The sequence below is a fragment of the Oxyura jamaicensis genome, chromosome 2, assembly GCF_011077185.1.
Source record: "Oxyura jamaicensis isolate SHBP4307 breed ruddy duck chromosome 2, BPBGC_Ojam_1.0, whole genome shotgun sequence".
In the NCBI taxonomy this organism is placed as follows: domain Eukaryota; kingdom Metazoa; phylum Chordata; class Aves; order Anseriformes; family Anatidae; genus Oxyura; species Oxyura jamaicensis.
In genome coordinates this window covers 110,180,209-110,206,010 of record NC_048894.1, presented here as the reverse complement: position 1 = coordinate 110,206,010, position 25,802 = coordinate 110,180,209, and the positions used below count along the sequence as shown (strand labels likewise).

At 39.0% G+C, this 25,802-nt stretch overlaps 1 protein-coding gene and 1 long non-coding RNA gene across 3 annotated transcripts; one reads left to right on the top strand and one right to left on the bottom strand.

Moving 5' to 3' along the window:
• The first annotated feature begins 45 nt into the window (after nt 1–45).
• AFG3L2 (AFG3 like matrix AAA peptidase subunit 2) lies at nt 46–25,073 on the top strand. Of its 2 annotated transcripts, none has more exons than XM_035318365.1 (17): nt 46–265; nt 4,037–4,136; nt 4,614–4,682; nt 4,998–5,113; nt 6,011–6,163; nt 8,649–8,723; nt 10,320–10,441; nt 12,771–13,044; nt 13,610–13,747; nt 17,102–17,255; nt 17,910–18,017; nt 18,164–18,289; nt 19,326–19,436; nt 20,033–20,148; nt 21,074–21,274; nt 22,698–22,892; nt 24,072–25,073. In XM_035318365.1, exons 1-17 carry the CDS (start codon nt 152–154, stop codon nt 24,312–24,314), a joined length of 2,415 nt encoding a protein of 804 aa, XP_035174256.1. In that variant the 5' UTR covers nt 46–151; the 3' UTR covers nt 24,315–25,073. The 2 variants fall into 2 exon arrangements, with proteins under 2 accessions (XP_035174256.1, XP_035174255.1); XM_035318364.1 differs by having other exon boundaries at nt 10,317–10,441.
• LOC118162287 lies at nt 2,075–17,049 on the bottom strand. The gene is made up of 4 exons (XR_004748378.1): nt 15,854–17,049; nt 14,541–15,161; nt 14,321–14,323; nt 2,075–2,087 (listed from the first exon to the last, which is right to left on the bottom strand). It is a non-coding gene; the product is annotated as an uncharacterized LOC118162287 (long non-coding RNA).
• Nucleotides 25,074–25,802: the final 729 nt, after the last annotated feature.

Genomic DNA, 25,802 nt, shown 5'->3' with positions numbered 1-25,802 from the left:
GCCGGAGGGAGAGGCAAGTCGGCGGCGTGATGACGTCACGCGTCGCGCGAGGGGGGCGGGGCGACGCGGCGGCCGTGGCGGCGGTGGAGGGGCTGGGGGGCGGTTGGCGGCCGTTAGTGGCCGTTAGGGCCGTTGGGGGCCGTTAGGGGCCATGGCGCACCGCTACCTGCTGCTGGCCCGGGGCGGCTGCTGCCGTCGGGGGCTGCCCGGGGCCCGGCTGCTGTGCGGGAGGGGCCTGCTGACCGCTAGGCCCGGCCTGGCGCAGGTGAGGGGAGAGGCGGGGGTCCGGGCGGCCGCTCCCCGGCCGTTGGGGAGGCGCCGGGGGTGGGGGTGGGGGCTGGGTTCTGAGGGGGTTTTAGGGGTTGGGTTTGGGGAAGGAGGGAAAGGGGTGGGTGATGTTATGGGGCTGGGCCTGAGCAGCGTGGAGCGGTGCGGGGGGGGGGGCGGCTATGGGATCCTGGCAGCTCTTGGGGGGGAAGGGGGCTCCTGTCAACCTCCGCTCTTGTGGGGAGTGGCCACTGACAGCCCCACAGCAGGCCTGGGTTACCCCTAGGGAAAGGCATTGATCAGTTCCTGGCACCCCAGGCAAGTCCTGGGGTGTGTGGCAGGGAACTGCTGCACCTCTGTGTTTACAGAGGTATCGCCAGGGTATTATTTACATAACGGTGAGAGAAATACGTGTAAGGATGTCCGTAACTTTTCCAAAGTATCACTAATTTTTTTTTGTTTTTAATGCTGGAACTATGATGTTCGGCTCTGACCAAGCATTAAGACAGTAATTAAAGAGTCAGCAGCACTGCTAATATGTCAGAAAGCTGATTCTGATCTCTGTCAATAACGTATCATGAATGTTCTTATTTGGAATGGAACAAAGGATCTATGGAGAGAACCATATGCACCCTAACATCCCCATGGTTCTATAAGTGGCAAAACAAGTTTGTTTCAGGAAAGGTTTTAAAAAAAAGAAGTAATGGCTTTTAGCGAAACAGAGTTAAGTAACTCACCTGAAATCAGATTTCTTTACCAGCTTTCTTTTCCTTCCCCAACAAACTTTTTTGTATTACTTTGATGACTCTTGATAGAGATAACTCTGGGCTTAACTTTGTGATCTGATTAAGAATTTTGAGTTGGAACTTGTGTATGCATAAAGCTGTAAACTCGCAACTCTTTTGAATTAGTGCATTCTTGATCTCTTGCTTACGTAACTGAAAGTGAATTTTCTGTTCTTGCTTAGTGTATCCCTGATTTAAAAAAGAAACATCACATGGATTATGGTCACAGTGTTTCTGTGAAGTCAGTGGTTCTTTTTAAGATTATTATTTTGTTGAACATTGGAACTGGGGTGAAGGCCTTTCTTGGGTATTACAGGTCGTTTGTTATATGCAGGAATAGCAACATTTTCATTTCACTTCTGGGGTGTTTCAGCTGTAGAACTGACTTTGGTGTACTTCAAACTTGCTTATTTTGAATTTCTATTTAAAACAGAGCCTTAATTTTTAGGAAGGTGTCACAAGGTTTGCCTGAAATAAAAAAAAAAAAAAAAACGACCAGGGTGTTTGCATGTGCTGTCTGTCACACTCTGTGCTTTGACAGCTCTTTCATCTCCGACTGGGAGAAGCTCGCAGAGTCTCCTGGTTCACAGCCCGAAAGAGCCACGGTGCTACCTGAGCATCCAGCCCAGGCATGTGCTGTTTGCTTGGCCTGTGCTTCGGCACTGGGTGTGCTCCTGTCAGCTGAGGCTGCTGTGGCACTGCTGGTGCCAGCCAGCTCAGGGACATGTCCTAGACCAGGGCCAACACAATAGGTTTTCATGTTGACGTTCTACCCCGTCAAAGAAATAACCCCACATGTGTAGAAATGCAACTTTTGCATTTCTGGAATGCTGCAGCGAAAGGAAACAGCAGTTTGCAGGGGGTAGACTTCGGTGAGTCAGCAGGCAGGATGAAAGTGTGCAACCCAGGCTCGGTCAGGTGATTTGCTGAATGTGTCATGAAACCGGTTCCTTCCTTTTCTCACACAATCAACTTTAAAACACTCATGTCTGTATATAAACTTAACAGGCACCTATATGCTTATTATTCATAGAACTTAGGATCTCCAGAGAGCATCCAGTAACACATCAGTTGTATTAATCAGGTCTGTCCCAAAGCTCTTTCTGCTGCTTTGCCTGCCTCCATCTCCCTCTCTCACTTTAAACCTGATTAAACTGTAACTTAATTCTGTAATAAACCTGTGCTGGTCTTGCTCAGCCAGGCAGTTGGATCTGGCTTACTCATACTTTTCTTTTAAACATGAGCAGTTACTTTCCTGTTCCTTTAGAAATAAAAATTAATATTCAGAAACCTTCAATTAAATAATCTGAGCTTGCTGAATAAATAAATCTCAAATTTTTGTTGTTGTAGGAGCCCAGTGATGTAGAACAGAAGCCAATATTAGCGGACATGGCTTTGAGTTTCATCTGTTGCTGCGTATGCTACCCGTTCGTGTTTGAACTAAAGATGGGTTGGTCTGTGGCAAGCAGTGATTTTAGTTGTTTTCCCTCACAGATTCATCCCACTTGTCCTAGAGCTTCTTCCAGGAAGAAGCATGCATGCCATTGCTCCTGTTGGAGGTCATAGCATATTGGCCCTGGTGGCTGTTCTCTAGATTAGCAGTTCTCCGGGTTATCTGCACTGCACATGCTTTACGTGATCAGTAAAATACGCTTATGTATTTCCAGTATCAGCCTTTGTTCAAAGACACGCCGTGGCTGTGTCAAGTGGCTGAAGAATTCCCCGTACCTTAGTCTATAGCAAAATAAACAAGGACGTTTTGACATTCCTCTAGGTTCCAGCAGGTGGAACTAGATGACTGCTCACAATAACTCCATGCTATTTTCTCAGTTAGTGGGGTATGGAAGGGGAAGCTCACAGGCAGAAGGCTTCAGGAGAATTAGAATTTAATTTACGATGTGCCCATATCCCTAGGGTGGTCTTAGCATGTATGCTAGTATCCTGCAAGCTCACAGGTTTTGTCTGTAGCCACTAAAATAACAAAATAGTTATGGGGATACTATCATTGAGCTTCCTTCATTGAGCTGCTTTGTCTCTGTTGTATGTGGGTTTTGCTATTTCTCAGGTAAATAGCTTCTGATCAAAAATAACAGGAGACTGAGCGTTCCTTTGGGGCAAAAGGAAACGGAGGCAGTAATAAAGTCAGTTTCATTAGAAAACATAAGAGGGTTTAGTCTCTGGGGAAGTCTTGATATGAGTATTTTTTTAGAAGTGATGGGAAAGCTTAAGAAGGAGATTATTGTTTATTTTTGGAATCTGAAGTATGTCCTAGAAGAAAAGAAGTTTGAACTCTGTAAGAACATTAGATTTCACTGTTTTAAAGCAGTTGATAACAATACCTAAATTTTCTTTAAGAATTAGTCATTTACTTTTATTTTTCTTCATTGCACTTAAATGGCAAATATATGTTTTTTAATGGATCTCTACCTACACAGGGGTTTAGGTCCTCTTCCTGAAGTGTCATTCCTTCCATGCCTTGGTTTCTTAGCTAGACATAAGCACTGGCTGATGTATCCTTTTGGATTCAAGCAGATCTTTCATATTCAGTAGTTGTTCTTAACTGTTTGGAAAAAGTTGTAGTTCTTTCATGAAAAATAATCCAGTATTTGTAGGTTGTGTTTGCACAGTCACAGTTAACGTTGCACTGAAGTAGCATTCAGGGGGTACTACAAAATACTTCCTGTAGCATCAGCATACAGGTGTTTAATGTTTGTACCTTGTGGCATTTCCTGCCTGATTGTTCTGTTTTACTAAAGAGTATTATGGTTCTCTGTGAGACGAATCTCTGCTTTTAGCAGATAGCACAAAAACATCCACATTCTAGAAATCACCAATTTGATTAATTTTTTCCCTATTTCATAGCTCTTTTGCACTCTGGTCTCAGCAGCTCTTACCAAAACTCTACAACAGACCTTATAATATCTGTTAGAGAGCTTGAAGACTTTATTGAACTTCCTTGTTGCTTTATATTTGTCATCCTTCAGTTCCGTGAAGAAGTTACCACTGGTGTTACATCTGACCGAAGTACTGTCTTGGCGAGTGTAATTGCTGCTTGCAGAAGGCTCTTTTCTCAGCCTCCCAAAGGTGAGGATGACTTTGATCACTGACATGAAGCAGACAGCCTGTCTTGCTGAGGACTGCGCATGGATGCGTACCATTTAGGTGTATTGTCTTTGGGGCAGTAAGTTCTCTTATTAACCAGCCATTAATCTGAAGATGGAGCATTGATTTTATGGTGTTTTTAGGAGCTGTTAAAGAGTGACTGCAGTTTGTTCATATTTATGGTAAACCGTACAATCTTCTGTTGAACAATGCTTGTCCACCTGCTTTAAAGGACAACTTCAGGTTATTAAATAAATCTGTTTTGTTTTGTTTTATATCAGTAGTGGTAGATATATTTGTGGGAACCTGGGAGAGCTCTTCAACAGAAAGAAAAGTTCATTTTTTTGTGGTAGTGTTGCTTTCCTCTTTTTTGTTGTATACATTCAGCTTGTGACTGCTGAGGTGTAATGATAAAATTGTAAACTAAAAATTACTTGCTTTCTAACTCTTTCTTGATAGGATTTGAAAAATATTTTCCCAATGGGAAGAAAGCTAATGGAACTAAAGGCGCAGCTGGAGAAACAAAAGGTACAAAAAGCTGCTTGATTTCAGTTTTTATCCATTTATTTGGGTTATTTTTCTAGTTACTGGTGTCCAGATGTCATCAGTTACACAACTAACGGACCCCTCTACTGTGTGATACAGATGTCTGTCTGCCAGTTAATGGACTAGATATTTTTTTCTATGAAAAATGTAGTTCCATGTTCTCTAATTACTGAAGCATTATAAACTAATTCATTTTGTAGAACTCTAAAATTAAAACTAATATGAAATAAAGAAAGCTGCAGTGTAAGATTGGTATAAGATATAAAGGTGCACTTTTTGTCTTTTATTTCCTGTTAGAAGCAAAGCAAGCTAGTGCCCGACAGCCTAGTGGGACTAGTAGTGGAGGAGGTGGCACTGGTGGAAAAAAAGGCGGCAAGAAAGAAGACACTAACTGGTGGACCAGATTACAAAAGGTCTGGACTTTAAAATATCTTTCTTGTTCGTACTATCTTCAAATAACCTAGTGTGCTTTTAAGACTAATTTTTCTCATTATGTAAGTTCTTCTTAAGCCTCCACTGCCTAGTTTTTTGTAGTAACTGGCTTGAGATGGCTCCCCCACTCAGTACCTTTCATAACTAATTGTTTCGGAAATACCTTCAGAGGCATCCAGCTCTTTTTTGATAGTTCAGGAATGTTAATGGAATGTTAAGGTATCTGAATATGGTTGTTAGCAGTCCGTATTTTTGTAGGGGAGCCTCAGGCCTTTAAAGGTTTCATATTTTGTCTCAAAATTTCAATTTGAAAAACTCTGCTGACTACACAATGCTTGGTAAAGAAGCTAAATTTCCTGTTGGTCATCGAGACACTAATGGGATATTTTACACATGTTTAATTTTGTAATTTATATTTACTGTTTTTAGCTATAGCACAAAGATTATAGCATCTAGCAGCACAATAATATTTATCTGAATTTACTTGGTGTGGAGACTTTTTACATCCCTCCTGTTTTTTTTCTCTTAGTTTCTTCCATTATTTTTGTAGGGCTTGCATGCAGTCCTAGAGTACAGGGCAAATTGTGTTAAAATGGAGGCAGAAGAGGTCAAATAACAGATGACAAAATTTTTTCTAAAGAGTAGTTTATAAATTAAAACTTGTTACTTTTTGTAAAACGTTTTTTTTTTTTTTCTACTAACTGTCATTTCTCAGTTGTATCTGAAGCTACTGCAGCGTGTTCATACAAGAAAATAGTTTTGCTTGGCATTCTTTGTGGTAACGTTGAGGACAGGAGAAGAAGTCAAAAATAGATACTGGAACTTGTATGTTATGTGCTTACTGTATTATAGACTCAAAAACTGTTTTTTCCCCCTAGGGTGACATTCCTTGGGATGTCAGGGAGTTTCGTATGTACGTAGTGGGAAGTTCTTTCTTCTGGACGATGGTTGTATATTACTTCTTCTTCAGGGTGCCTGGGAGAGAAATCACCTGGAAAGACTTTGTCAATAGCTACCTTTCCAAAGGAGTGGTGAGTAGTCAGGGGAATCAAAATGACAAACTAGCACGCTGCTTCCCTGCTTATGCTTGTGTTTGTTGGGCTGTGGAGTAGGAACTAGCTCAGGAGTAACTTTTGAGGGAGAGAGCAATTGATTTTCATCCTAATCAGTTCCTTGTCTGATGATGTGGAGAGCTGTGTCGGTTCAAGGGAGAAGAGGGAATGAGCAGCTTGGGATAGAGCACCTTTGTTGGATAGCTCATCCTTATGTTGGTTTAAGGAGGCAGTGTAGCCACAGTCTCTCAGGGGATGGTTTTATAGTACATGTAAGTTGATTTAATGGTTTAAGCAGATATGCCAGCAGCTCTCAGAAGAAACTTACTCCCATCCCTAAATGCTTCCATTAGCCCATCCCTGGGTTGGGGAGTGGAATTCTGCTCGTTTCATTCCCTAACTTAAATCAGTTCACCAGGGAATTTGAGGAGCAGCTGTGCTAACAGAAAGGTGGGGGTGGGAAATTGAAGAATTCCTTCCAGGGGCGGTGAACTGGCATAACCATATTGTAAAATAGTCTCCTTCACTTGCTTTTTCCTTTTTATTTCTTCTTTCCCTCTTAAATAAAGCAGTTTTATCATCAGTGTCCTATCTCTGTGTCTAACCCGGCAGCTTTCCATACTTGGAATAATAGGTTGGTGATGCCCTGAAGTTCAGAAATTTGAATGCCTTGTACAGGCCTTTTCCATGTCAGGAGCCACTAGTGCTTGGCTCTGTTAATTCCACGTTTGTAGCTTCTGCTGCAGGTTAGGAAGATACAGGCTCCCTTCCTCCTCTAGGTTCCAGACCTAGGATTTCATGCTAACAGCATGCTTCCTACCCCTTTGTTGCTTTCATAAACTGCCAAGCAGGTTGTTTCCTACTTTTTTTTTTTTTTTTGTCTTAGAGAGCAGCTCTGCATTGCGTATTATGCTACCCTTCTGCCCAGACTGTATCTCCTAGTTCTGTTCTTACTTGGCAACTGTGTGTATGCCTTGTGGAAGAAAGCCCCACAGGTTTTACTTGTAAAGCATCTAAGACACTTGCTCAGTAAATATTAATTTAGCTGTAACAGTGAACGAAGCCTGAACTCGTGTTGCAGAAAAGCATTATGAAAGGGAGTTGTTGCATAAAACCAAGTCTCTTGGGCCTTTGTAAGATGTCGGGGTGTTCCAATAAGCTAAATATGTAGCCATCAGGAGCTGTGGGCTGCCATGGTGGTGGCCAGTTAATTGGGAGGAGACATCAGCAATGCTCGGGTGACATGGTTTTTCAAAACAAAGATGTTCAGGTAGTCTTGCATGAAGTCGGGCTAGATCGTGAGTGGCTTCTTAGCTTGTGTTTTGTGTCAGTTCTGCCACAAATGGCCGCATATAGTGAGTTCAGGGAAGCCTTGCTAACCTGCTTACAGCCCAGGCCCTACCTGTAGAACCATTGTTAGTTTTAAAAGCTTGAAAAATGCTGTAAGCTATTATTTTATGGAAAGGGGCCAAAGAAATGGAAGGAAACTGTTCTGTTTCATTTCCACTAGCAATGGTAAGCTTTAACTGACTTCTGAAGAGATCCTGTCAAATTTAAGAAGCTAATCATTTGAGATCATTTCCATCCAAAAAAAGAAAGCTTAATGTTTTTACATGTGAACCTGCAACTTGATTTTAGTTTATGTTGTGTCTGTTACCTTAACCAGATTCTTTTAACTAATGGACCTCAAGTTGTTTAATACGGTAGTACAGGAAGCCTGTTATATTAGGAGAAACAATTGTCAGAACAGATCTAAGTTTTCCCTCGTTCTGTTCAGGCTTTTTTGCAAGCTCCAATGAGTTTGGCATCACATGGTCTACTGATTTCTGGTGTTTGACCATTGAAATAGTTAAATATTGTTTAACTACCATATTGCACCTCTGATTTCAGCCAGTGTGTGGCTTTTTGTGCTCTTTTCTTTAAAAAAGAGGTATGAGGTCATCATTTCCATCTAATTTACTAATTATGCACTAGCTTCCTTATGTCGGAATTAATGAAATTCAATTGAATTGTCATTGAAAGAAGTTAAGTGAAAATGAACCTGGTGAGCAGCATTCCTAGTATGTAAGTTTGGGTTGGAAGGGAGGTTTTGCTATTTCTAGTTGTGATTAGAATTGAGTCTAGTTTGAGATTTTTAAAACAGAGCTGTTTATAAGCTACCAAGCAAAGGTGTGTGAGTGTGTAAAACTTCTTATGTGTGTCTGAAACAATTCAGTATAGTTCAAAACTTAGAATTTATTGTAAGTTGTTTTTTTTTTTTTCTTAACAATAAACTTACAAAGAAAAAACTTGATACTTTGCAGAATGCAAACTGCAGGTTGTGGAGCCATCCTGATCTATAATGAGAATTTTATTCTTACTGGAAAACAGAGGAACATAACAATTTGTAGCTCTGTTAACTGGGATGGATGTTTAGTGATCATATGCTCAAACACATAACATGTTTTTTCCTTTCATCCCACAGGTGGACAGACTTGAAGTGGTGAACAAGCGCTTTGTTAGAGTGATCTTTGTTTCAGGAAAGTCTCCTCATGAATGGGTAAACACTTAATAATGTCTCATGTATATGTATTAAAACAGCAAGGTGATCTTTTTAGATAAAGCTTGAAGCAGAAAACTTAAGAACATTGATATTATTTTAATGGAAAACATGTTTTTTGCCTTATTGTTACATTATCACACGCTGTGTGTGTTTGTCACTCCACTGTATTGATTACGTTTTGCTACAATTATCTTAAAAGTATGCCAAGTAGTTCCTATCCAGCACCATGCTCTTAATACAAATATGCAAGGAAGAATGAGGGATTGTTGAAACCTTTGTATTACTAACTGCTGTTTTCCATCTGCTCAGGGAAATCCCAGCCTTAAATATACATTATTTTGGATCTTTTATATCTCGGAAAATACAGAAACTTTTAGCCAGTTACTTGATAAACAAGCAAACTTTTAACTTTGTTGCCATTTGTTACTACAGTCTTTAAAATTAAGCTAAGGGCTCTTATTCTCAAGCAGAATACTTATTTCAGGGAGTGTGTTTCCTGGTAACACAGTAAGGTAATACAGATTAATGAGGATGAAAGTTTTCCAAAAAGGAATACTCGGAGGCAGAGACCAATTGGAAAAAAAAAAATAATAAACCTCATATACATAAATACGTAAACTTTTATTTTGGGCACAGTCTCTCTGCCAACTTCAGACCTGTTCAATATACAGGTGGATGTCATCTCTTTCTTATTGTATTTCGTGGTTTAGAGAAGCTTTATCCAGTTACCTCTTCCTGAGTGGTGGGTTGGTTGGTTGTTTTAGTTTTGGAGTTTTTGACTTTCTGAAATAAGGTCTGCAAGTCCCTCCAGAGCAGAGTGAAATCTGCAGCAATTACTTCATCCGTGGGTTTCAGTGTGACTTATTTATACACCTACTCTTTAGCCCACATTCCATAAGTTGCCTTAGTTTCTCAATCAGATAATGCTTAGGATTACTTTTTTTTTTTTTTCTCCAATGTTAGAGTAAGTAGGGGCAAGTCAGGCAGGTCATGGTGCAAAAGGGGAGAGTCTCTTGAAACTGTCTGGGTCTCAACACTGTTTGAAAGTAGTCTGGAGTGTTTTTCAGGTATATGATACAAGCAAATGCTATCTTTTGTGAAGACAGCTAACTTGAAAGTTAATATGGACTCCAAAAATAGAGAATTGCCTTTCTCATTCTCAACCAGGAAGGCTGAGACCTGGTAACGTAGTAGGTTGTGACCGCTGTGTTTGCTGGTCCAGTGCTCTGTATTGTTCTGACTGTATAGCTCCCTTCTGCTTAATCCATTTATCAATTATCTTCTAAATCTCTCTCCCTCCCTTTGTTCATGGAGGAAATGCCAGGATTTCAGTCTACTTAAAGTGCACAAAAAAACTGTTGGGTGTATGGTTTCTATAGAAGCAATGACAGATCGGGGCTGGTAAGCCTTAGATTTATTAGATGCATCTTGCATCAGTTGCATGCTTTACAAGGCAACTTAAAGTGATATTTTTGATCTGAATACGTTCTGAGGTTTGCTTGTGTGTGTGTGTGTTAGATGAAGGTGGCTTGTGATGAAGCTGAGATAAGATGGGGCATTTTGTGGTGATCTCTGCTTTTTCTTTTGTAGCAGTACGTGTGGTTTAATATCGGTAGTGTGGACACCTTTGAACGGAATCTTGAAACTGTGCAGCAGGACCTGGGAATTGAAGTGGAGAACAGGTTACCTGTAGTCTACTCAACAGAGAGCGATGGGTAAGAAACTGTTTGCTTGGTTTTTTTATTTTATTTTATTTTATTTTATTGTTTTTTTTTTTTAGTTTTTCATTTTAAAAGTATTGTGGTATCTTGATAAGAAATTATCTTTACAGTGCAAAAGTGGAGTTGGAAGACATGCCTTTATGCTACACTGGGTGGCAGTATTATCAGAACAATCTTGGTTTTATTTCTGAATGTTAACTGTAACGGGACCTGTTCTCAGTGCAGTAGAAACCTTAGTCCGTAAACATTTCTGTTCACAATTAATCCTTCTTTCACATGACTTGGACAAGAGCAGGAGTCAGCAAAGCACAGCAGTAAGGCTCCACAGATGGTGCTCACAGAGATTTTTGAGTGGACAAAATATAGCACAGAACTACAGTATATTGACCGAGTTAGAAGATGGACCACTTTCTGCCTGTAAATTCAATAGTTGCCAAATTCTCTGGCCTTGTAAAAAGGCAAGATATTGTGATTAAGGAAATCACATTATTGTGCTTGTTAGCAGGAACTTGAAGATGTATCATGCTTTTAATCACCCAAATTGCATAAGCAAAACAGTACTAACATCTGATTTATGGCATTGTTGCTACCCCAGTGGGGAATAACTGCTCCAATATTATATTTGTGTTCTTTGTATTGGTTTTCTGTTGGTGAGGCTTATTGACTTGGGCTTTAGCAGAGACTAGAAGTCTCTGATGTGGTTTTCTGAATGGCTTAGAAGCCTTGTCTTTAATCCCAAGAATTATTTTCCTTTTCATCTGAGTCGTCATGTTAAAAACAAATCCTGCTCACGTCTATGAAATAGATTTGTCCCATCAGAAAATTCAGCTTTGGATATAGTAGCTCATCTGGACCTGCTCTGGGTGGCCATGCTTGAGCAGGGGCTTGGACCAAGTGACCTCCAGAGGTCCCTTTCCTACCTCAAGCATTCTGAGTTTACTGGTGATAAATGGTTGTTTGCTGACTATGTTTTCATTCTTGATATAGTGGTGGTTTTTTTTTTCAGTTTTGGGGGACGGAGGGGAAAGTTTGGTTTATTTCTGCAACATGTTTTACGAAACTGCTGCGTGTTTGTGGCAACAGTAAAAATAGTACCCTTAACTCTGGACCATCCAGGGACTTCACAGAGTATTTCTGTTCCTTGTTTTGCTACAAACTCTCTGCCTTACTTCTGTGTTCCTGTCTAGTGGGGCATGCTCTTAAGTGCACTCGTAAACCTGTTAGGCTCTTAAAGAAATCTGGAAAAAATAGTGGCCAGGGCAGCACTGTGCTTGTGTGAAGAGGCTGCACATCAGCCTGAGGCTTCTCACAGCAGACTGGAAAAAGTATGTCAGTTCTGTGTCATCTTCATCCTCACACAAACTGCTCAATAAATCCCTTTTTCTGGTCATGGTCTCTCTGTCCCTCTACTCCTCAGAGTCGGTTCTTCAGAGAATACAGTTGCCTGCCACTTTTTGCTTTACCCCAGCAATGCCACAGGAAACAGGAGAGAGCAGCAGGTGTATAACAGGTTCAGAATCTTCTAAATACCATAGGGTAATGAAAAGTCCAGCTTTTCCTTTTCATCCCAGAAGTCTGGGATATCAGTAGAGCTTGGAATTCTTCTGATAACACGTGGTAGGGCTTCAATTCAGTATTTTATTATTGCTGAGAGTTGACAGAACATCTTGTGAGGTGTTCTTACCAGAGTAGGAAAAAAATGACCTAGGGGAACGGGAGTGAGTTATATATTTCAGAGAAACTGCTGCTTGAAGGGGTAGCATATACTGATTATAAGTTACCCAATACAGTTTATACAAATGGTTATTTTGTCACAATTCTAGTCCTGTGAATTTACCTTTAAATGGCATGGAAAATGAGCTACTTTGGTTTACTAGGTAATGCAGTTTTCCTCTGTAAACATATCACTGTCACTTGATGTCTCGCTTGCTTTAAAAACAAACAACAAAACCCCAAACTGTCACTTGTTAAACACTAAGGGTAGGGATGTGTTTCCCTCTAAGACTATTAATTTTCATTTTCCCATGGTCATGGGCTAATGAGGATGGGCAATGAAAAATTAATTCTAGTTCTTTTAATTACAAGAGTTGTATTTTTTGGCTAGCTTAACTTCTGTAGTTCAGAATCTTCTTTGTTCTCACATTTTTGTTTATCCCCCAAAGTGAATAACTTGTAATGTTTACAAGATTTTTGCAAGTTATTAGAGTATTGGTGCTGAATTTGTTCAGTGTTGCTTATTGTGGAACCAGTGTTTTGTACATGTGATGTCCAGTAATGGATTTTTATAATGTATGTGATTTTTCTGCTTTGTTTTTCTTCATAGATCGTTTCTCCTGAGTTTGCTGCCTACAATCCTTATTATCGGGTCTTTACTGTACACATTAAGAAGAGGTCCTGCAGGTCTAGGTCGAGCAGGGCGCGGAATGGGTGGACTTTTCAGCGTGGGTGAAACCACAGCCAAAGTCCTTAAGGATGAAATAGATGTTAAATTCAAAGATGTAGCTGGCTGCGAGGAGGCCAAATTAGAGATAATGGAGTTCGTTAACTTTCTGAAAAATCCCAAGCAATATGAGGATCTGGGAGCAAAAATTCCAAAGGTAACGGAGTTATGACTTAACAGATGATGACTTGATTCTTTTGGTAGTCTTTGGTATTTTGAATTGGACTATGAATGTTTATGTAGGCAGTGCCTTCCAGCGTCTTCTCACAATTAGAAAAAAGTAAATAGGCATTAAGGGCCAATAGTGTAACTATAGTGCCAGAAGATTTCTCATAGAATACTTTGTCTGTGTGAGTCAGAAATTATACATGGCATGCATGTGTGCTACCACTGTATGTAATGGTTCTAGAATTGCCCGTCATTTTTTGGCTGTGCTGTAGTGGCAGCCCAGCTGGTGACAGGCCATTTTTTTTAAATGTTAGATGAAGAAATCACTGTTGCCGTAACTCTAAGACAACATGGTAGTGTTTGAATCTATTTTTTTCCTTTTGCTGGTTTAAATGACAGATTAAGCTTCATTTTGTTTCCTTGTGCATTTTTAACTGTGGTAGAAGAAAAGCCAGTGGACTCAGTATCATAACATGTAGAAGATCTTTAAGTAAGACATTTCATAGGGTTACATTGTTTTCTTCTTGAGGAAAATCTATCTGTTTCTCTTGCAGGGGGCAATTCTGACCGGTCCTCCAGGTACTGGAAAAACACTTCTAGCTAAAGCTACAGCTGGAGAAGCTAATGTACCTTTTATCACAGTCAACGGCTCTGAGTTCTTAGAGATGTTTGTTGGTGTCGGTCCAGCTCGAGTAAGTCTTTGGCCTTGCTGTTTGTGTTGGTTGTTGAAAGGATGCTGTCAAATTTGGTAGGCTGTTTAATTATAGCTTCAAGCTATAATTAAACATTCATAGCTTTAAGTTACTTCATCTATGCAGATTATTCTATCAGTGATGCCAGATGCTTGCTTAAACACAAGGATCTTAGATGTGCCTTTCATAAAAGGAGCTAACCCAGTTCAATATGTGGTTGTAGGCCATCTGCACCCCAGGGTTTACCTCTTTGCAGAAATTAGAAACAAAAAAACTTGCAAACAGAGCAGAGCTCTCTTCGAGCTCTGCTCCAGACTGAACATGCTAGCTGGGTCAGAAATAGGTAGTTCATTTGACCGCTGCTATGGGAATATCTCCTCCCACTCTAAATCTTTCATATTTCTCTGAAGAACTTTGTTTTCTTTGTAGGGTCAAGCTCTTAAATATAGTTGTCTGGGACACACAAATGAGCTTCTGGTTGAAGTAGGAGTCCAAGGATCATGGAGCTAATGATTTAATTTCTGGAGATCAGGTGATTTAAATAACCAAATACATCAAAAGTGTAAGACAGACATACTCTTTCACCATAATACATTTTTAATGAGCTGTTTCAAGTGGAAGGTGTTAACTCAGTTTCAGTACATTTCAAGTGGAAGGTGTTAACTCTTTTCCAGTTGTTTTGTTTTTTTTTTTCACTACTACAGTTCAGACATTCAGTTTTATATCTATTTGTGTCTAGGAAGAAGGGACACTTATATCTGCCTGTTTAAAAAATACTCTGTAAACATTTTACTGAAAATATTTTGTGAGGCTGGTAACACCACCAAGTAAGTTTCCTCATAATGTCCAAAATTACACCTCATTTCCAACAGCTCTTACCTTCACTAAACTCCAGCCATCTGGTCTTAAGCCTCAGAAAGTGTATTTTCAAGCTGATGTTCTTTTGGAGAAGTTGAGTTAAAATTAGTTTGCTACAATTTCTGAGAATAGATGTAAAGAAACTTAGCCATTTTTCACTTTTGTTAAAAAACTAATTCCTCTAGCGTGAAATGGAAATGCTCTAGAATCTTGATTTGAATTTGAAATTTATAAGGAATGGCTTTTACCAGATACATGCAGTGTTTGTCCTGTGAAAATTCACCGGAAAACTCATTAGAAGTACTGTAAAGCTTTGGAAAAACTACAGTTTTCATATGGCTGGACTTAGAAGCTAGCAGCTGAACTTTTCCAAGATTTGTTCCTGTTTGTCAGAGCTCTGTGTGCAAATACTTCTTATTAGCCTAGGTCTCTTCTGGTGATCTTTTCAGGGACTTCTTCCAGTAATGCAGGTGGGAAAGATAATTGAAGACAGGTAATTGTGGGTCTTCTGAAGAGAAAAGGGAAGGGTGGGGGACACACACCGGTAGGTATAGAGCTTGGAACTGAAAGAACAGGAGCTGTTGATAAAGGTTCAATACAGGAACTAGCCTTAGGGAGAGGCTCCAAGGAGGATGCAGAGAGAAACTGAAAACATGTAGGGAAATTGTCAAAAGGAGCTGCTATGGTGGGGAGAGAGTACAGACAGAGGGCAGGGAAGTACATGCAGAAACGGGTGACAGTGTAAAAAACACGTATGGGTGACTGAAAAAAAGTGGCTGTTTCAAAGGTGGGAGTTGAAAAAATCATGCCCTGTAGAAGGGACTTCACTGAGAAGCAGTAACAAAGAAACAGATGTATGTTCTCTGGGAGAGTGTTAAATATCCTGAAATTCTAATGGTAATCAAAATGCATTGTCATTAAGTGTCCACACATGCCTGAAGGACCCAAATGCAGTAACTTTACGTCTTTCTACTGATTTATGCAGGTGATTATCACCTCTTACTACCAAGTGACATCTGTTGACTTAACAGTTGCTGCTTCAGCTATGAATCAAAGTTTCAACACAGTTGATGATCTCTGGTATCTGTAGAATGCAATATCGGGGAGTGTTTCAGTTTCATTTTCTATCAATTTGGTAAATAAGAGAGTTGTTAGTGATGCTAAATTGATTGTAAATTAGGTTGTGCTAGAATTAAAACTGTTTATATAGCCTTTGTTTGTTTGTTTGTTTGTTTTTAGCTCTGTTACTTCTGAGAAAGAGTTTGCCTGGATCTCAGACCAAAAGACAGGAGTTTACTTTGAGCATCTGACACTTTCCTTGTCTATCGCATTTCTCCATACTTCTGTTCCTTGTACTTTTTTTTTTTTTTTTTTTTTTTTTTCAAATTCTGGCTACAAATCAGAATGACGTTCCATGGTACAGCATCCTGTCCAAAATTTGTATCATTTCACATCTGCTGTACTCTGTCTGTCTTCAGAGAAGTCTTCTGTAATGTACCAAGCTCTGATCTGAGTAATTCTCACTCAGGTCAAAGTTCTTCCATAATTTTTCATTTCCTGTTTGTGCCAGTTAGATCCCTCAGTTATAGGTCTTGTTGACTTGCTGAACTGGTTTTAATGAAGTCCTTCTGATACGTTTGCAAATGGAATATCGTAATGTTGCATCTTAAAGTCAATCACATTTGTGGTGTAACTGTTACTTTAGGGTTTGATAGGCAATATCTTATCTGGAAAAAAATCGGACTTCAGATTTTAGATTTACTCATGACTTAGCCATTTTTTTCAGACTTCTGGAAGAAGTTAATTTAACTTCAGAATAAATGTTTGGAGGTGAATTCAGTTTTCCTAGCCCATGTAATGGAGAGACAGGAAGGCTGAGTCAATATTTATAACTGCATATTGTTAGAGTATAATGGTAAGTGCTTGTAAATAAGCCTTAGCTTCACTGTAGGAGCTACATCACTCTGTTCTAACTGCAGGAAAACTTAAAATGTTTTATTTCCTGGATATAAAGAACATCTGTGTTGTAGCGTGCTTATTTTCATTTCATTTCTTCGTGTAGTATTTTTCATTAAAGAAGAACTTAAGAATAATCTTGCTTTAAATCGTAGAAGTTTGTAGGCCTTTAGTGTTGATGTAATCAACTCTAATAATTACATCTTCTAGAGAAGATGTAATAATTACATCTAGAGAAGATGTAATTATTCAGGGAAAATGGTTATTTCTTAAGACTTTTAATTTATTTAATTTATATTCTTAATTTGTGGATTGAGAAAGGATTTGTCTATCAATGGGATTCCACATTAATGATTCTCACTGAGTGTCAGCCATGGTATAACTTCCTATTGCCCTGAGAGCTGGCTGGGGGATTTGGAAAACTTATTAACAGCCACAGTCAGTGATAGTGATATTGTTACTGAGGTACATGCCCCTGCTCCAGCCCCATTTTTGACCAATTGCTAACTTTGTTGATGTTTGTTCTGTTCTCCTATTAAGGTCCGAGACTTATTTGCTCTTGCTCGTAAAAATGCCCCGTGCATTCTCTTCATTGATGAAATAGATGCAGTAGGAAGGAAGAGAGGAAGGGGAAACTTTGGAGGACAAAGTGAACAGGAGAACACACTCAATCAGCTTCTAGTAGAAATGGATGGTAAGTGCTCAATTTCTAACATTACATTATGGCAACAAGGATCTAATCATAGGTCCTTGTAAGTACTGACTGTATTGATCATTACGTTAACATTTGTAGTTTGAGATGCAAGGCCTAAGTGTGCAGGTGACAACAGAGGGAGAAACAGATAAATGAAAGAACAGATAACATTTTTCAGACCTGTTAACCAACAGCTGGGTTCAGTTTAAATACAAATCGTGTTTGTATTAGCAAGCAAATGTTTCCTAAAATGAATAATGCTTGCTTCTTAGAACGAATAGTGGTGAATTATTTTGTTGCAGCCTGGTATTTGCTAACATTTGTTTAGAAAAAAGACACACACCCCCCACAGACGCCAGCCATGGTTGTTCTGCAGTTTACTCAGCACTTACTTTGTCTTCAAATGGAAGAGTAGATTAGGATTTGGTATGGTACTTCACAAAGCAAAGCCCAAGGCCAGTTTCGCTTGTTATGAAAAGCTGGACAATGCTGTAAGAAAAATAAGTATTTGCAGATTTAAGATAATTTCTTTGAACTGTTAATTCTTCTGTGGGCCTGTAAAGTTGACAGTTTATTTCTGTTTTTTTGTTGTTGTTGTTGTTTTTTATTCTTGGAAGTTCTTTACACAAATTTTCCATTGTATTTCTTCAACAGGATTTAATACAACCACAAATGTAGTAATTTTGGCAGGTACCAATAGGCCGGATATTTTAGACCCTGCTCTAATGAGACCTGGACGCTTTGACAGGCAGATCTACATTGGTAAGTGTATTTGCATCAATGTATGCTTCTGCTTGGGTAACATACTACCAAAATCACTGTAGCTGTTTACGTATGGATATGTATATTCCTTGCACACATTCAGTTGCACATGAAAAGTAAAAATGTTTATTTCTTTAACGTTAAAGGCCCCCCCGATATAAAAGGAAGAGCATCTATTTTCAAAGTTCACCTTAGACCTCTGAAATTAGATACCGTCTTAAATAAAGATAACCTAGCAAGAAAACTCGCATCGCTGACGCCTGGCTTTTCTGGTAAGCAATTCTTAATTTCACTTTTCTCTGCATTTACTATATAAGCATATGCTATATATTCTTGTTTCATACTATTTTTGTTTTTCTTACATTTGATCTTATCTGGCTGGTTCTCTTATTTTCCTTTTGTTTGCTGGTACAGTGTGAAATACTCTTTGCCTGTTTGATCAGCTCAGAGACTTAAGAGAGTTTTAAGTTTGTCTCCCTCAGTCAGGGTGACATGAAATGGCAGTTTCTTCTCTCTTCAGCAAAAAACATCCCAGAATTTTCTCACTGCTAACACTGGTATGCGTGTTTTTCCTTTTAACATGTTTGTTTTATTTTTTTGAACATTACTTACAGAGGGTTTGGGTTTTTTTGGAGTTTGAGTGCACGTTCTCTGGGGAAATTTCAGTTTCTGGATGTAGAATCTTCTCACTGAAAAATGTATTGTAACCTTGTGTTGAATTATGAATGGGTGTGCGAGCTTTCAATATTGGCTTGTGGTTTAAACTATTTAATATCTGTGGTGACTGATAGTTGAATTTTTCACTGTTTTTGTGGTCTATAATAAAACTGTTTGTTTTCCTGGCATCTGATTGTCAACATCTCTGGCAACCACACTGATGTGGTTTTTCACTTGTTTTGAAACCAAGCTATCTCAGCGGTATTGCTGTAAATAATGTTTACAAGAAGTGTGATGGCTTGAAGCCAGCGGTGTCCCTAGAAGGAATCCTTTTGCATCAAGATCTAAGCTACACTGGATCCATAATATAGGAAAATTATTCTCCTAAATAATCAAACAAGTACCTCACCAGTCATGAGCTCCATTCTCTAACTCTAACTAAGAGAAAAATTCTAAAGCAGAGAACCATGGTGAATGTATTTAAGTCCATGTCAAAAAATTATCATATTTGTAATGAATTATTTCAGGGTACATTACCTTTAGTTTTAAGCTGTATGAGAGTCTGTAAAAATCTAAACCTAGACAAGATTATGCTAGAATGAGAGAAAATTTCAGAAAATGATTGGTAATTCATGCCTTCTCTGTCTTTAGGTGCTGATATTGCTAATGTTTGTAACGAAGCTGCTTTAATTGCTGCAAGGCATCTCTCAGATGCTATAAACCAAAAGCATTTTGAGCAAGCAATTGAAAGAGTCATTGGAGGTAGGTGTGCATTTCATCAGTCGTTTATTAAAAATGTTTTGTTTCAAATTCAAAGCCATGCTTTGAATTTTCTGTTCTTAAGGACTGCATTCTTTTCCCCCTAAACACATGGGATTCAGCAAGTAAGTTGCTGGTCTATTTTGGTGACTTCTGAAACGAGGAAGGGGCAGAGATACAAATTTCATTAGAACACTTTCTAATTTTTTCAAAATCTTTCCAGGAAAAACAGCTGTTTGGATTTAGCAATGCTTTTAACTGCTTCTAGCCTTAATAGTGTAGAAGACTATTTGATTTTTAAAGAGCAAATGTTTTGTTTGAACATTTGAATATTCTTAAGAATATTCAAATATTCTTAATATTTAAATAGTAGAATATTTAAAAGAATATTTAAAACTAGAAAATCTAATCAAGGACAAGGTTACTATAAAACCTGAAAGATAAAAATCTTTAGAAGCTGCAGGTTTTCTTTTGTGTTCAACTTTTCCAATAGATTGGGTACATGGCATCTAAGTATTGCTCACTGCATTTCTAAGTAAATAAGGGTTTCTGTAGAGAAAAGTATGTCTGAAACTATTAATCAAATTTATTTTGTAAAGGTTTGGAAAAGAAAACACAAGTACTGCAACCAGAGGAGAAAAAGACTGTAGCATATCATGAGGCAGGGCATGCAGTTGCAGGATGGTTTTTGGAACATGCTGACCCACTCCTAAAGGTAAAGGAAGTTAATATGAACTAGTAATTTAAAAGTAGCATGGACAGCATCTCTTTTTCCTGTTTGTTTTCCCTAATGTTGGAAAGTTATCAAAATATGTCATCTTGCAAAAGACATTGAAAGTGTGTCAATGTTAGCATTTGTTTTGGTTCACTTCTTGTAGCTTTCTTAACTGTTTTCTGACTGGTAGGGTGTTACAGGGTTTGTAGTATGAACAACTCTTGAAAGTGAAAGGGACACGATCTTCCCGTGAACCTGCCTGATTTGATCACTGCTTTTTCTCTGGGGCTTTTAGTACAGGTCAGATGTTTAAATTAATCTTACAAGATTATGCAGGTGCATGCCTCTTCAGGAATACAACTACAGAAATCATCTAGAAGCTGATTTAAGTTTGGATGCACAGCTTGACACGTTGAAGATAATGAAAAGGCAGCCAGACTTGCTGTGACATTCATAGTTTTTGCTTGGCTGTGTTCTTAATATTGTCTGGCTTTCAAGCTTAAAATTCATCTAGTACTATTTTCTGCTGCAAGGAAGGGCTCTAGTGAACATGGAAACTACCTGTTCAGAATACTAGAGACACAGAAATGGGATGTCTGCTATGGAAATACTTACAGACCGATATGTAACTAAAAGATTTTAATTATCAGATTTTAAAATGCCATGCAATCTTTGGAAAAGATATTACAGTGGTCTTACCTTTCTTTTCCAGATATTCTAGTAGTTGTTATCCCAGTTTAGAGCTAGCCAGGGCTTGTAAGGATAAATCACAATGAGGGCAAAAATGTAAACGGAAATAATGTCTGAATTAAACTTCAAGGGTGAGTATGGTATAGGTTGTGGTATTAAATAATTAAGTCAAACCAACAAATACTTTGTTTTTTAACACTATTCAGTTCTATCATTCTGTTAATTTTGATTGTAGGTATCTATTATCCCACGTGGTAAAGGACTGGGTTACGCTCAGTATTTACCAAAAGAACAGTATCTTTATACCAAAGAGCAGCTACTTGACAGAATGTGCATGACTCTGGGAGGACGTGTATCTGAGCAGATCTTCTTTGGAAGAATTACCACTGGTGCCCAAGATGACTTGAAGAAGGTGACACAGAGTGCATATGCTCAGGTATGTGCTTAAGTAATACTCCTCCTCCTTACAGTTTTCTATTTCTACTGTTCAACATTAATGTTTTTAAAGGATGTGATTTAATCAGGTATGTCCCTTGAAACCTGACTCAATAAAAGATTGTATGACTGTTATGCTGTTGTATAGAGATGCTGATGATTCCAGAGTCTTAGGGTAGTTTTACAGCAGGAGGCCGTGCAATGGGCTTTGAACACTATCGTGCATCTACCTGCAGGAACACGCGTGCTGCGGTTGTGTTCAAATACATGTGGAAAATGTATGCTTTCAAAATCAAATTTAGGCACAGATTTGATCCTCTGCTACTTCTAGAATTGCCCTGTCTGAAGACACAATTCAAGTTTGCATGTGTAACTAAATCCAGAAAACCTTGTATTTAAGCACTGTTTGCTGTCAGTGAAGACACTAGTTTGTTCCATATTAACTAGCATAGGTAAGTGATTTGAAATCTTATCAATGTAGTGACTCATCTAATTGTAGCTATGCACTGCTTAGATGCTTATTCCATTTCCTGCGTCAACATAAAAGCTGCCAGTTTTATAAGATGCTTATGAGGTGAGCAAGAAAAATAACTTTGAGTACTTTTCCCTCACATGTCATGTTCCCCCTGCTGTCCACCTACAGCCATAACTCCTTGCTGGTCTCTGGTAAACTTCTTGTTTTGCCAGTTCTGAAAGTTAAATGTGTAGTGAAATCCTTGGTAATGCTAATCTTTATCTGGCCTTCAGTGCCTCTTGTTCAGTTTTAAACAGAAAATGTTCAGTTTGTATACATTGCTTTTTGTATTAAGCAGATGCTGTCTCCAGAGAGATCGAGGGACTTAAAGTTTTGAACATATTTTGAACATGATAGTGGCGATGGAATGAACCTGTAAATAGTAGTGTGAATATATATTTCTGCCTCTGCTGGAGTACAATGCAAAATAAAACATGTATATTTGGCAGCCAGCAGATCTGATACTCATTAAAGAATAAAGCAAGATGAGACTCACGTCCCTTTTGTAAGGGGTGGTTGGAGTAGCATACAGCATATGATGGAACAATATCTTTGAGACCCTGTACTTTCATCCTTAACTTGAATTTCTGGTAAAGGAAAAGAGTTAAAGCTTAAGAAAGGTTGAAATATTTTTCTCTAATTTCTTGGCATTTAAACAGCAAAGCATTATGTACTTCACGAGAGTAACCACCTCCAAATGGTGGTATTTGGATGCTTTGGTTTTAATCACTAAAAAGGAATAAGTGAAGGTCAACTAAGAAGCTTAGGTAGGCTGGAGTTTTCAGAGGAGGGTTGGCTTTAGAGGAAAAGATTGGATCATAGTAAAATGACTTCCTTGCTTCAGTTTTGTCTACCAGATTTATATCAATATACCCTAAAGTCTCACCATCTCCCCTCTGTTTGCTTTCAGATTGTCCAGTTTGGTATGAATGAAAAAGTCGGGCAGATTTCCTTTGATCTCCCCCGTCAAGGAGACATGGTATTAGAGAAACCTTACAGTGAGGCAACTGCCAGATTGATAGATGAAGAAGTTCGGTCGCTTATTAACATTGCATATGACCGGACATTAAGCCTTCTGACTGAGAAGAAAGCAGAAGTAGAGAAGGTAAGCATTACAATTTTTCAGCCACCAGCTGATACCTGGCAGGATCTGAATTGAAGTGAATAGATCAATAATAATGTGTGTGTATAAGAAAGTTTCCTTGAAAGTTATTCCATATAATCTTTAGAGTGTGCCACAAGATTTAAGTAAATAAAAATGTTTGTGTTGGAACACCCCAAGGATCTAATGAATGTTTTGTTTAACATCCCTTCACCACAATGGTAAATACTCATTTGCAAAGTTGGAGAGGAGAGTCCAGCTACTTAAGTAGATGTCAGGAAAATGTACTAGACCAGTATGAAGGGAGAAAACAAACCAAAACCAACCGCCACCCCCCCCCCCCCCCCAAAAAAAAAAAAAAATAATAATAATAAAAACTAAATACCAAGCTTCCAAATTATTAGACTGAAAGGAGCTCTCTAAGCAGGGAGGTATGTAGTATTTCCTTGGTCTGAATTACTTTTGAACTTCAGATTAAAAAAAAAATCTATCTTCCTTTCATGAATTCTGGCTACTTACTGTAGTCTGCTTTGCTGCATCTGGGGCAGCCCTTGTGCATATTCCCTTCTTCCATGCCTGAAATCCTGATGCAGCAGGATGATTTTCCAGGATGGGCACGGATCTGATAGGCTTACTGACAAGAAGATGAAGTTTGTATGGATTCAGAAAACGGTGGTGTCGTAGGTCACCATTCTGAAAAAGATCACTGAATATTGTTTCCACTGAACAGTATGCTCACTGGCCCAAGAAGGTTATGAACTACACGTGCACAATATTATACACACTGATCTTTTATGGTGCCCTGTAGCTTATAACCTAACAGCAGCCTTGTCAAACCATCAGGTCTGTTAGGCAGAGAACACTTGTTTGGATCTATAGGTTAATCTGTTGCATCAGGAACCTTTTGGCAGCAGCCAAAGACTTGTTCTGAAGTAATAACTGCAACAGTGGCCTGTAGCAGAGGCATTTGCCAGATCTTTTAAGTAGGATTCTTTTTTAATGGAATTTTTGCTACCTGAATGCTCAGAGGAGAAAAAACATGTATTAAGTGAACTCTGAGCAACCTATTCCTTAATTCAGCAGATTGACTTTGATAAATCTTGTCCCAAACTGCCTTAAGCACTCTCCAAGGAGGAGAACCAACTGGTGTATTGTGTGTGACTTAACTTACTGCTATTCCAGGTTGCCCTACGACTACTGGAAAAGGAAGTGCTTGATAAAAGTGATATGCTGGACCTGCTTGGCCCGAGACCGTTTGCAGAAAAGTCCACTTATGAAGAATTTGTCGAAGGTACAGGAAGTTTGGATGAGGATACTTCACTGCCAGAAGGCCTTAAAGACTGGAACAAAGATCGAGAAAAAGAGAAAGAGGAGACAACAGATGAACAGGTCGCTAGGCAGATCAGCGGAGGGATACCCTTTTAACTGCAACGTGTGCGGTGATGCGGACTTGCACTCTGGGAGAGAAATAAACTCACCTAGTTTGTACTTCCAAAACAAGCAAATATTTATTCAACCAAACTGTATTAGGGATGGCTGGAAGAGTGATGCCTGGTGATGAGACGAGGATATTCTGCTCCCGGCTTACATATGTGATATCATCAGTTCACTGGTAAAAGATGATCATCCTTCATTTATCAGCTGAAGAAACATGCAGTGGATGAGCTGCAGTGGAATGCCAGAACTGAACCTCTCAAACACGGAAACAGTTCAGATTCATGCACAAACTTTGTGGCACTGGTCTCTTTTTTTTTCAAATGTATGTACGCTTATTTTAAAAAAAAGTTTTTGATTATTGATCTAAAATAGACCTGTATGTGACTCGTTTCCAAAGCAGAATCATACAAAATGCATTGTTGAATACTTGGCCAACAGTCTGATCTTAGAAAGTGCTAGCTTTGCAGAACTAACAGCTTTTTCATCTGACCCTTTTTCTCCCCGCCCTTCATTTTGATTTTAAAAAGAATTTGTTTACAGAGCACTGCCATGTAAGTTGACAGTGAAACTGAACACCCGCTTAAATATCTTAAAACGTACTCATGGTTCAGTGTCCTTAAGTCTGAAACTTAGTTTGGCTCCTGCAGTTTTATTGGTCAGGTTTTTTTACAGAGTTCTGTAAGATATTGAACATATGAATGTGTTGTGTAAATACAGTTTGAGACAATAAAATCAGTACTTTTCTGAGCAAAGTTTTTTTTTTTTTTTTTCTTTTCATGATTTCTTGGTACAGAATTCAGTTTAATACAGAGCATCTCGAGCATAAAACTTGGCTATTTGTGAAAACCATTTTGCTATCCTAATTTACCAAAACCTGCTGCCAACCCAAAGATACTAAATCAGATTGAGTGTCATTGGTTTGTTTAACCAAAGGGTAATAATTTTCTCTGCCTAGTTTAGTGCAGTTGTCTGAGCTCAGTAACTGCCTTTGGCTTACCTGCTGCATGCCAAGGCTGTGCTAGTTAGAGAACTCAGCTGTAGAGAAGTTAACTGGCAGTCTCCCTGTCCTAGAGAAAAGAGGGAGCCTGGTTTAGGGAAGGGGTGTGGGCTGTGTTTTGTTTTGTTTTTTATAAGGGACTGAGAAGAAACAAAACCTCTGGATAACAAATTATTCAAGGCTTAATCTGCCCTCTGAGTTATAGGGGGATAATCGGTGATTGATTCCATCTGCACATTGCAACATGCTGGAAAGCAGTAGGGTGGTAAAAGGGGGGGGGGCGTGACTATGAAAGGTCAGACACAAGCTCTTTGCTTGAGTTGTTTGAAGTAAATTGTTTATGGAAATCATTCTTTTGGGATTATTTTACTTTTTCATGATGAAGCTGTTGCCACCAGTGATGTTGCCTGGCTTGCATCGGAGGGGAACTAGGGGAGCAAGGCAAAGAGTAATTCAGGGTGTGCTTACTGGGCCTTTTT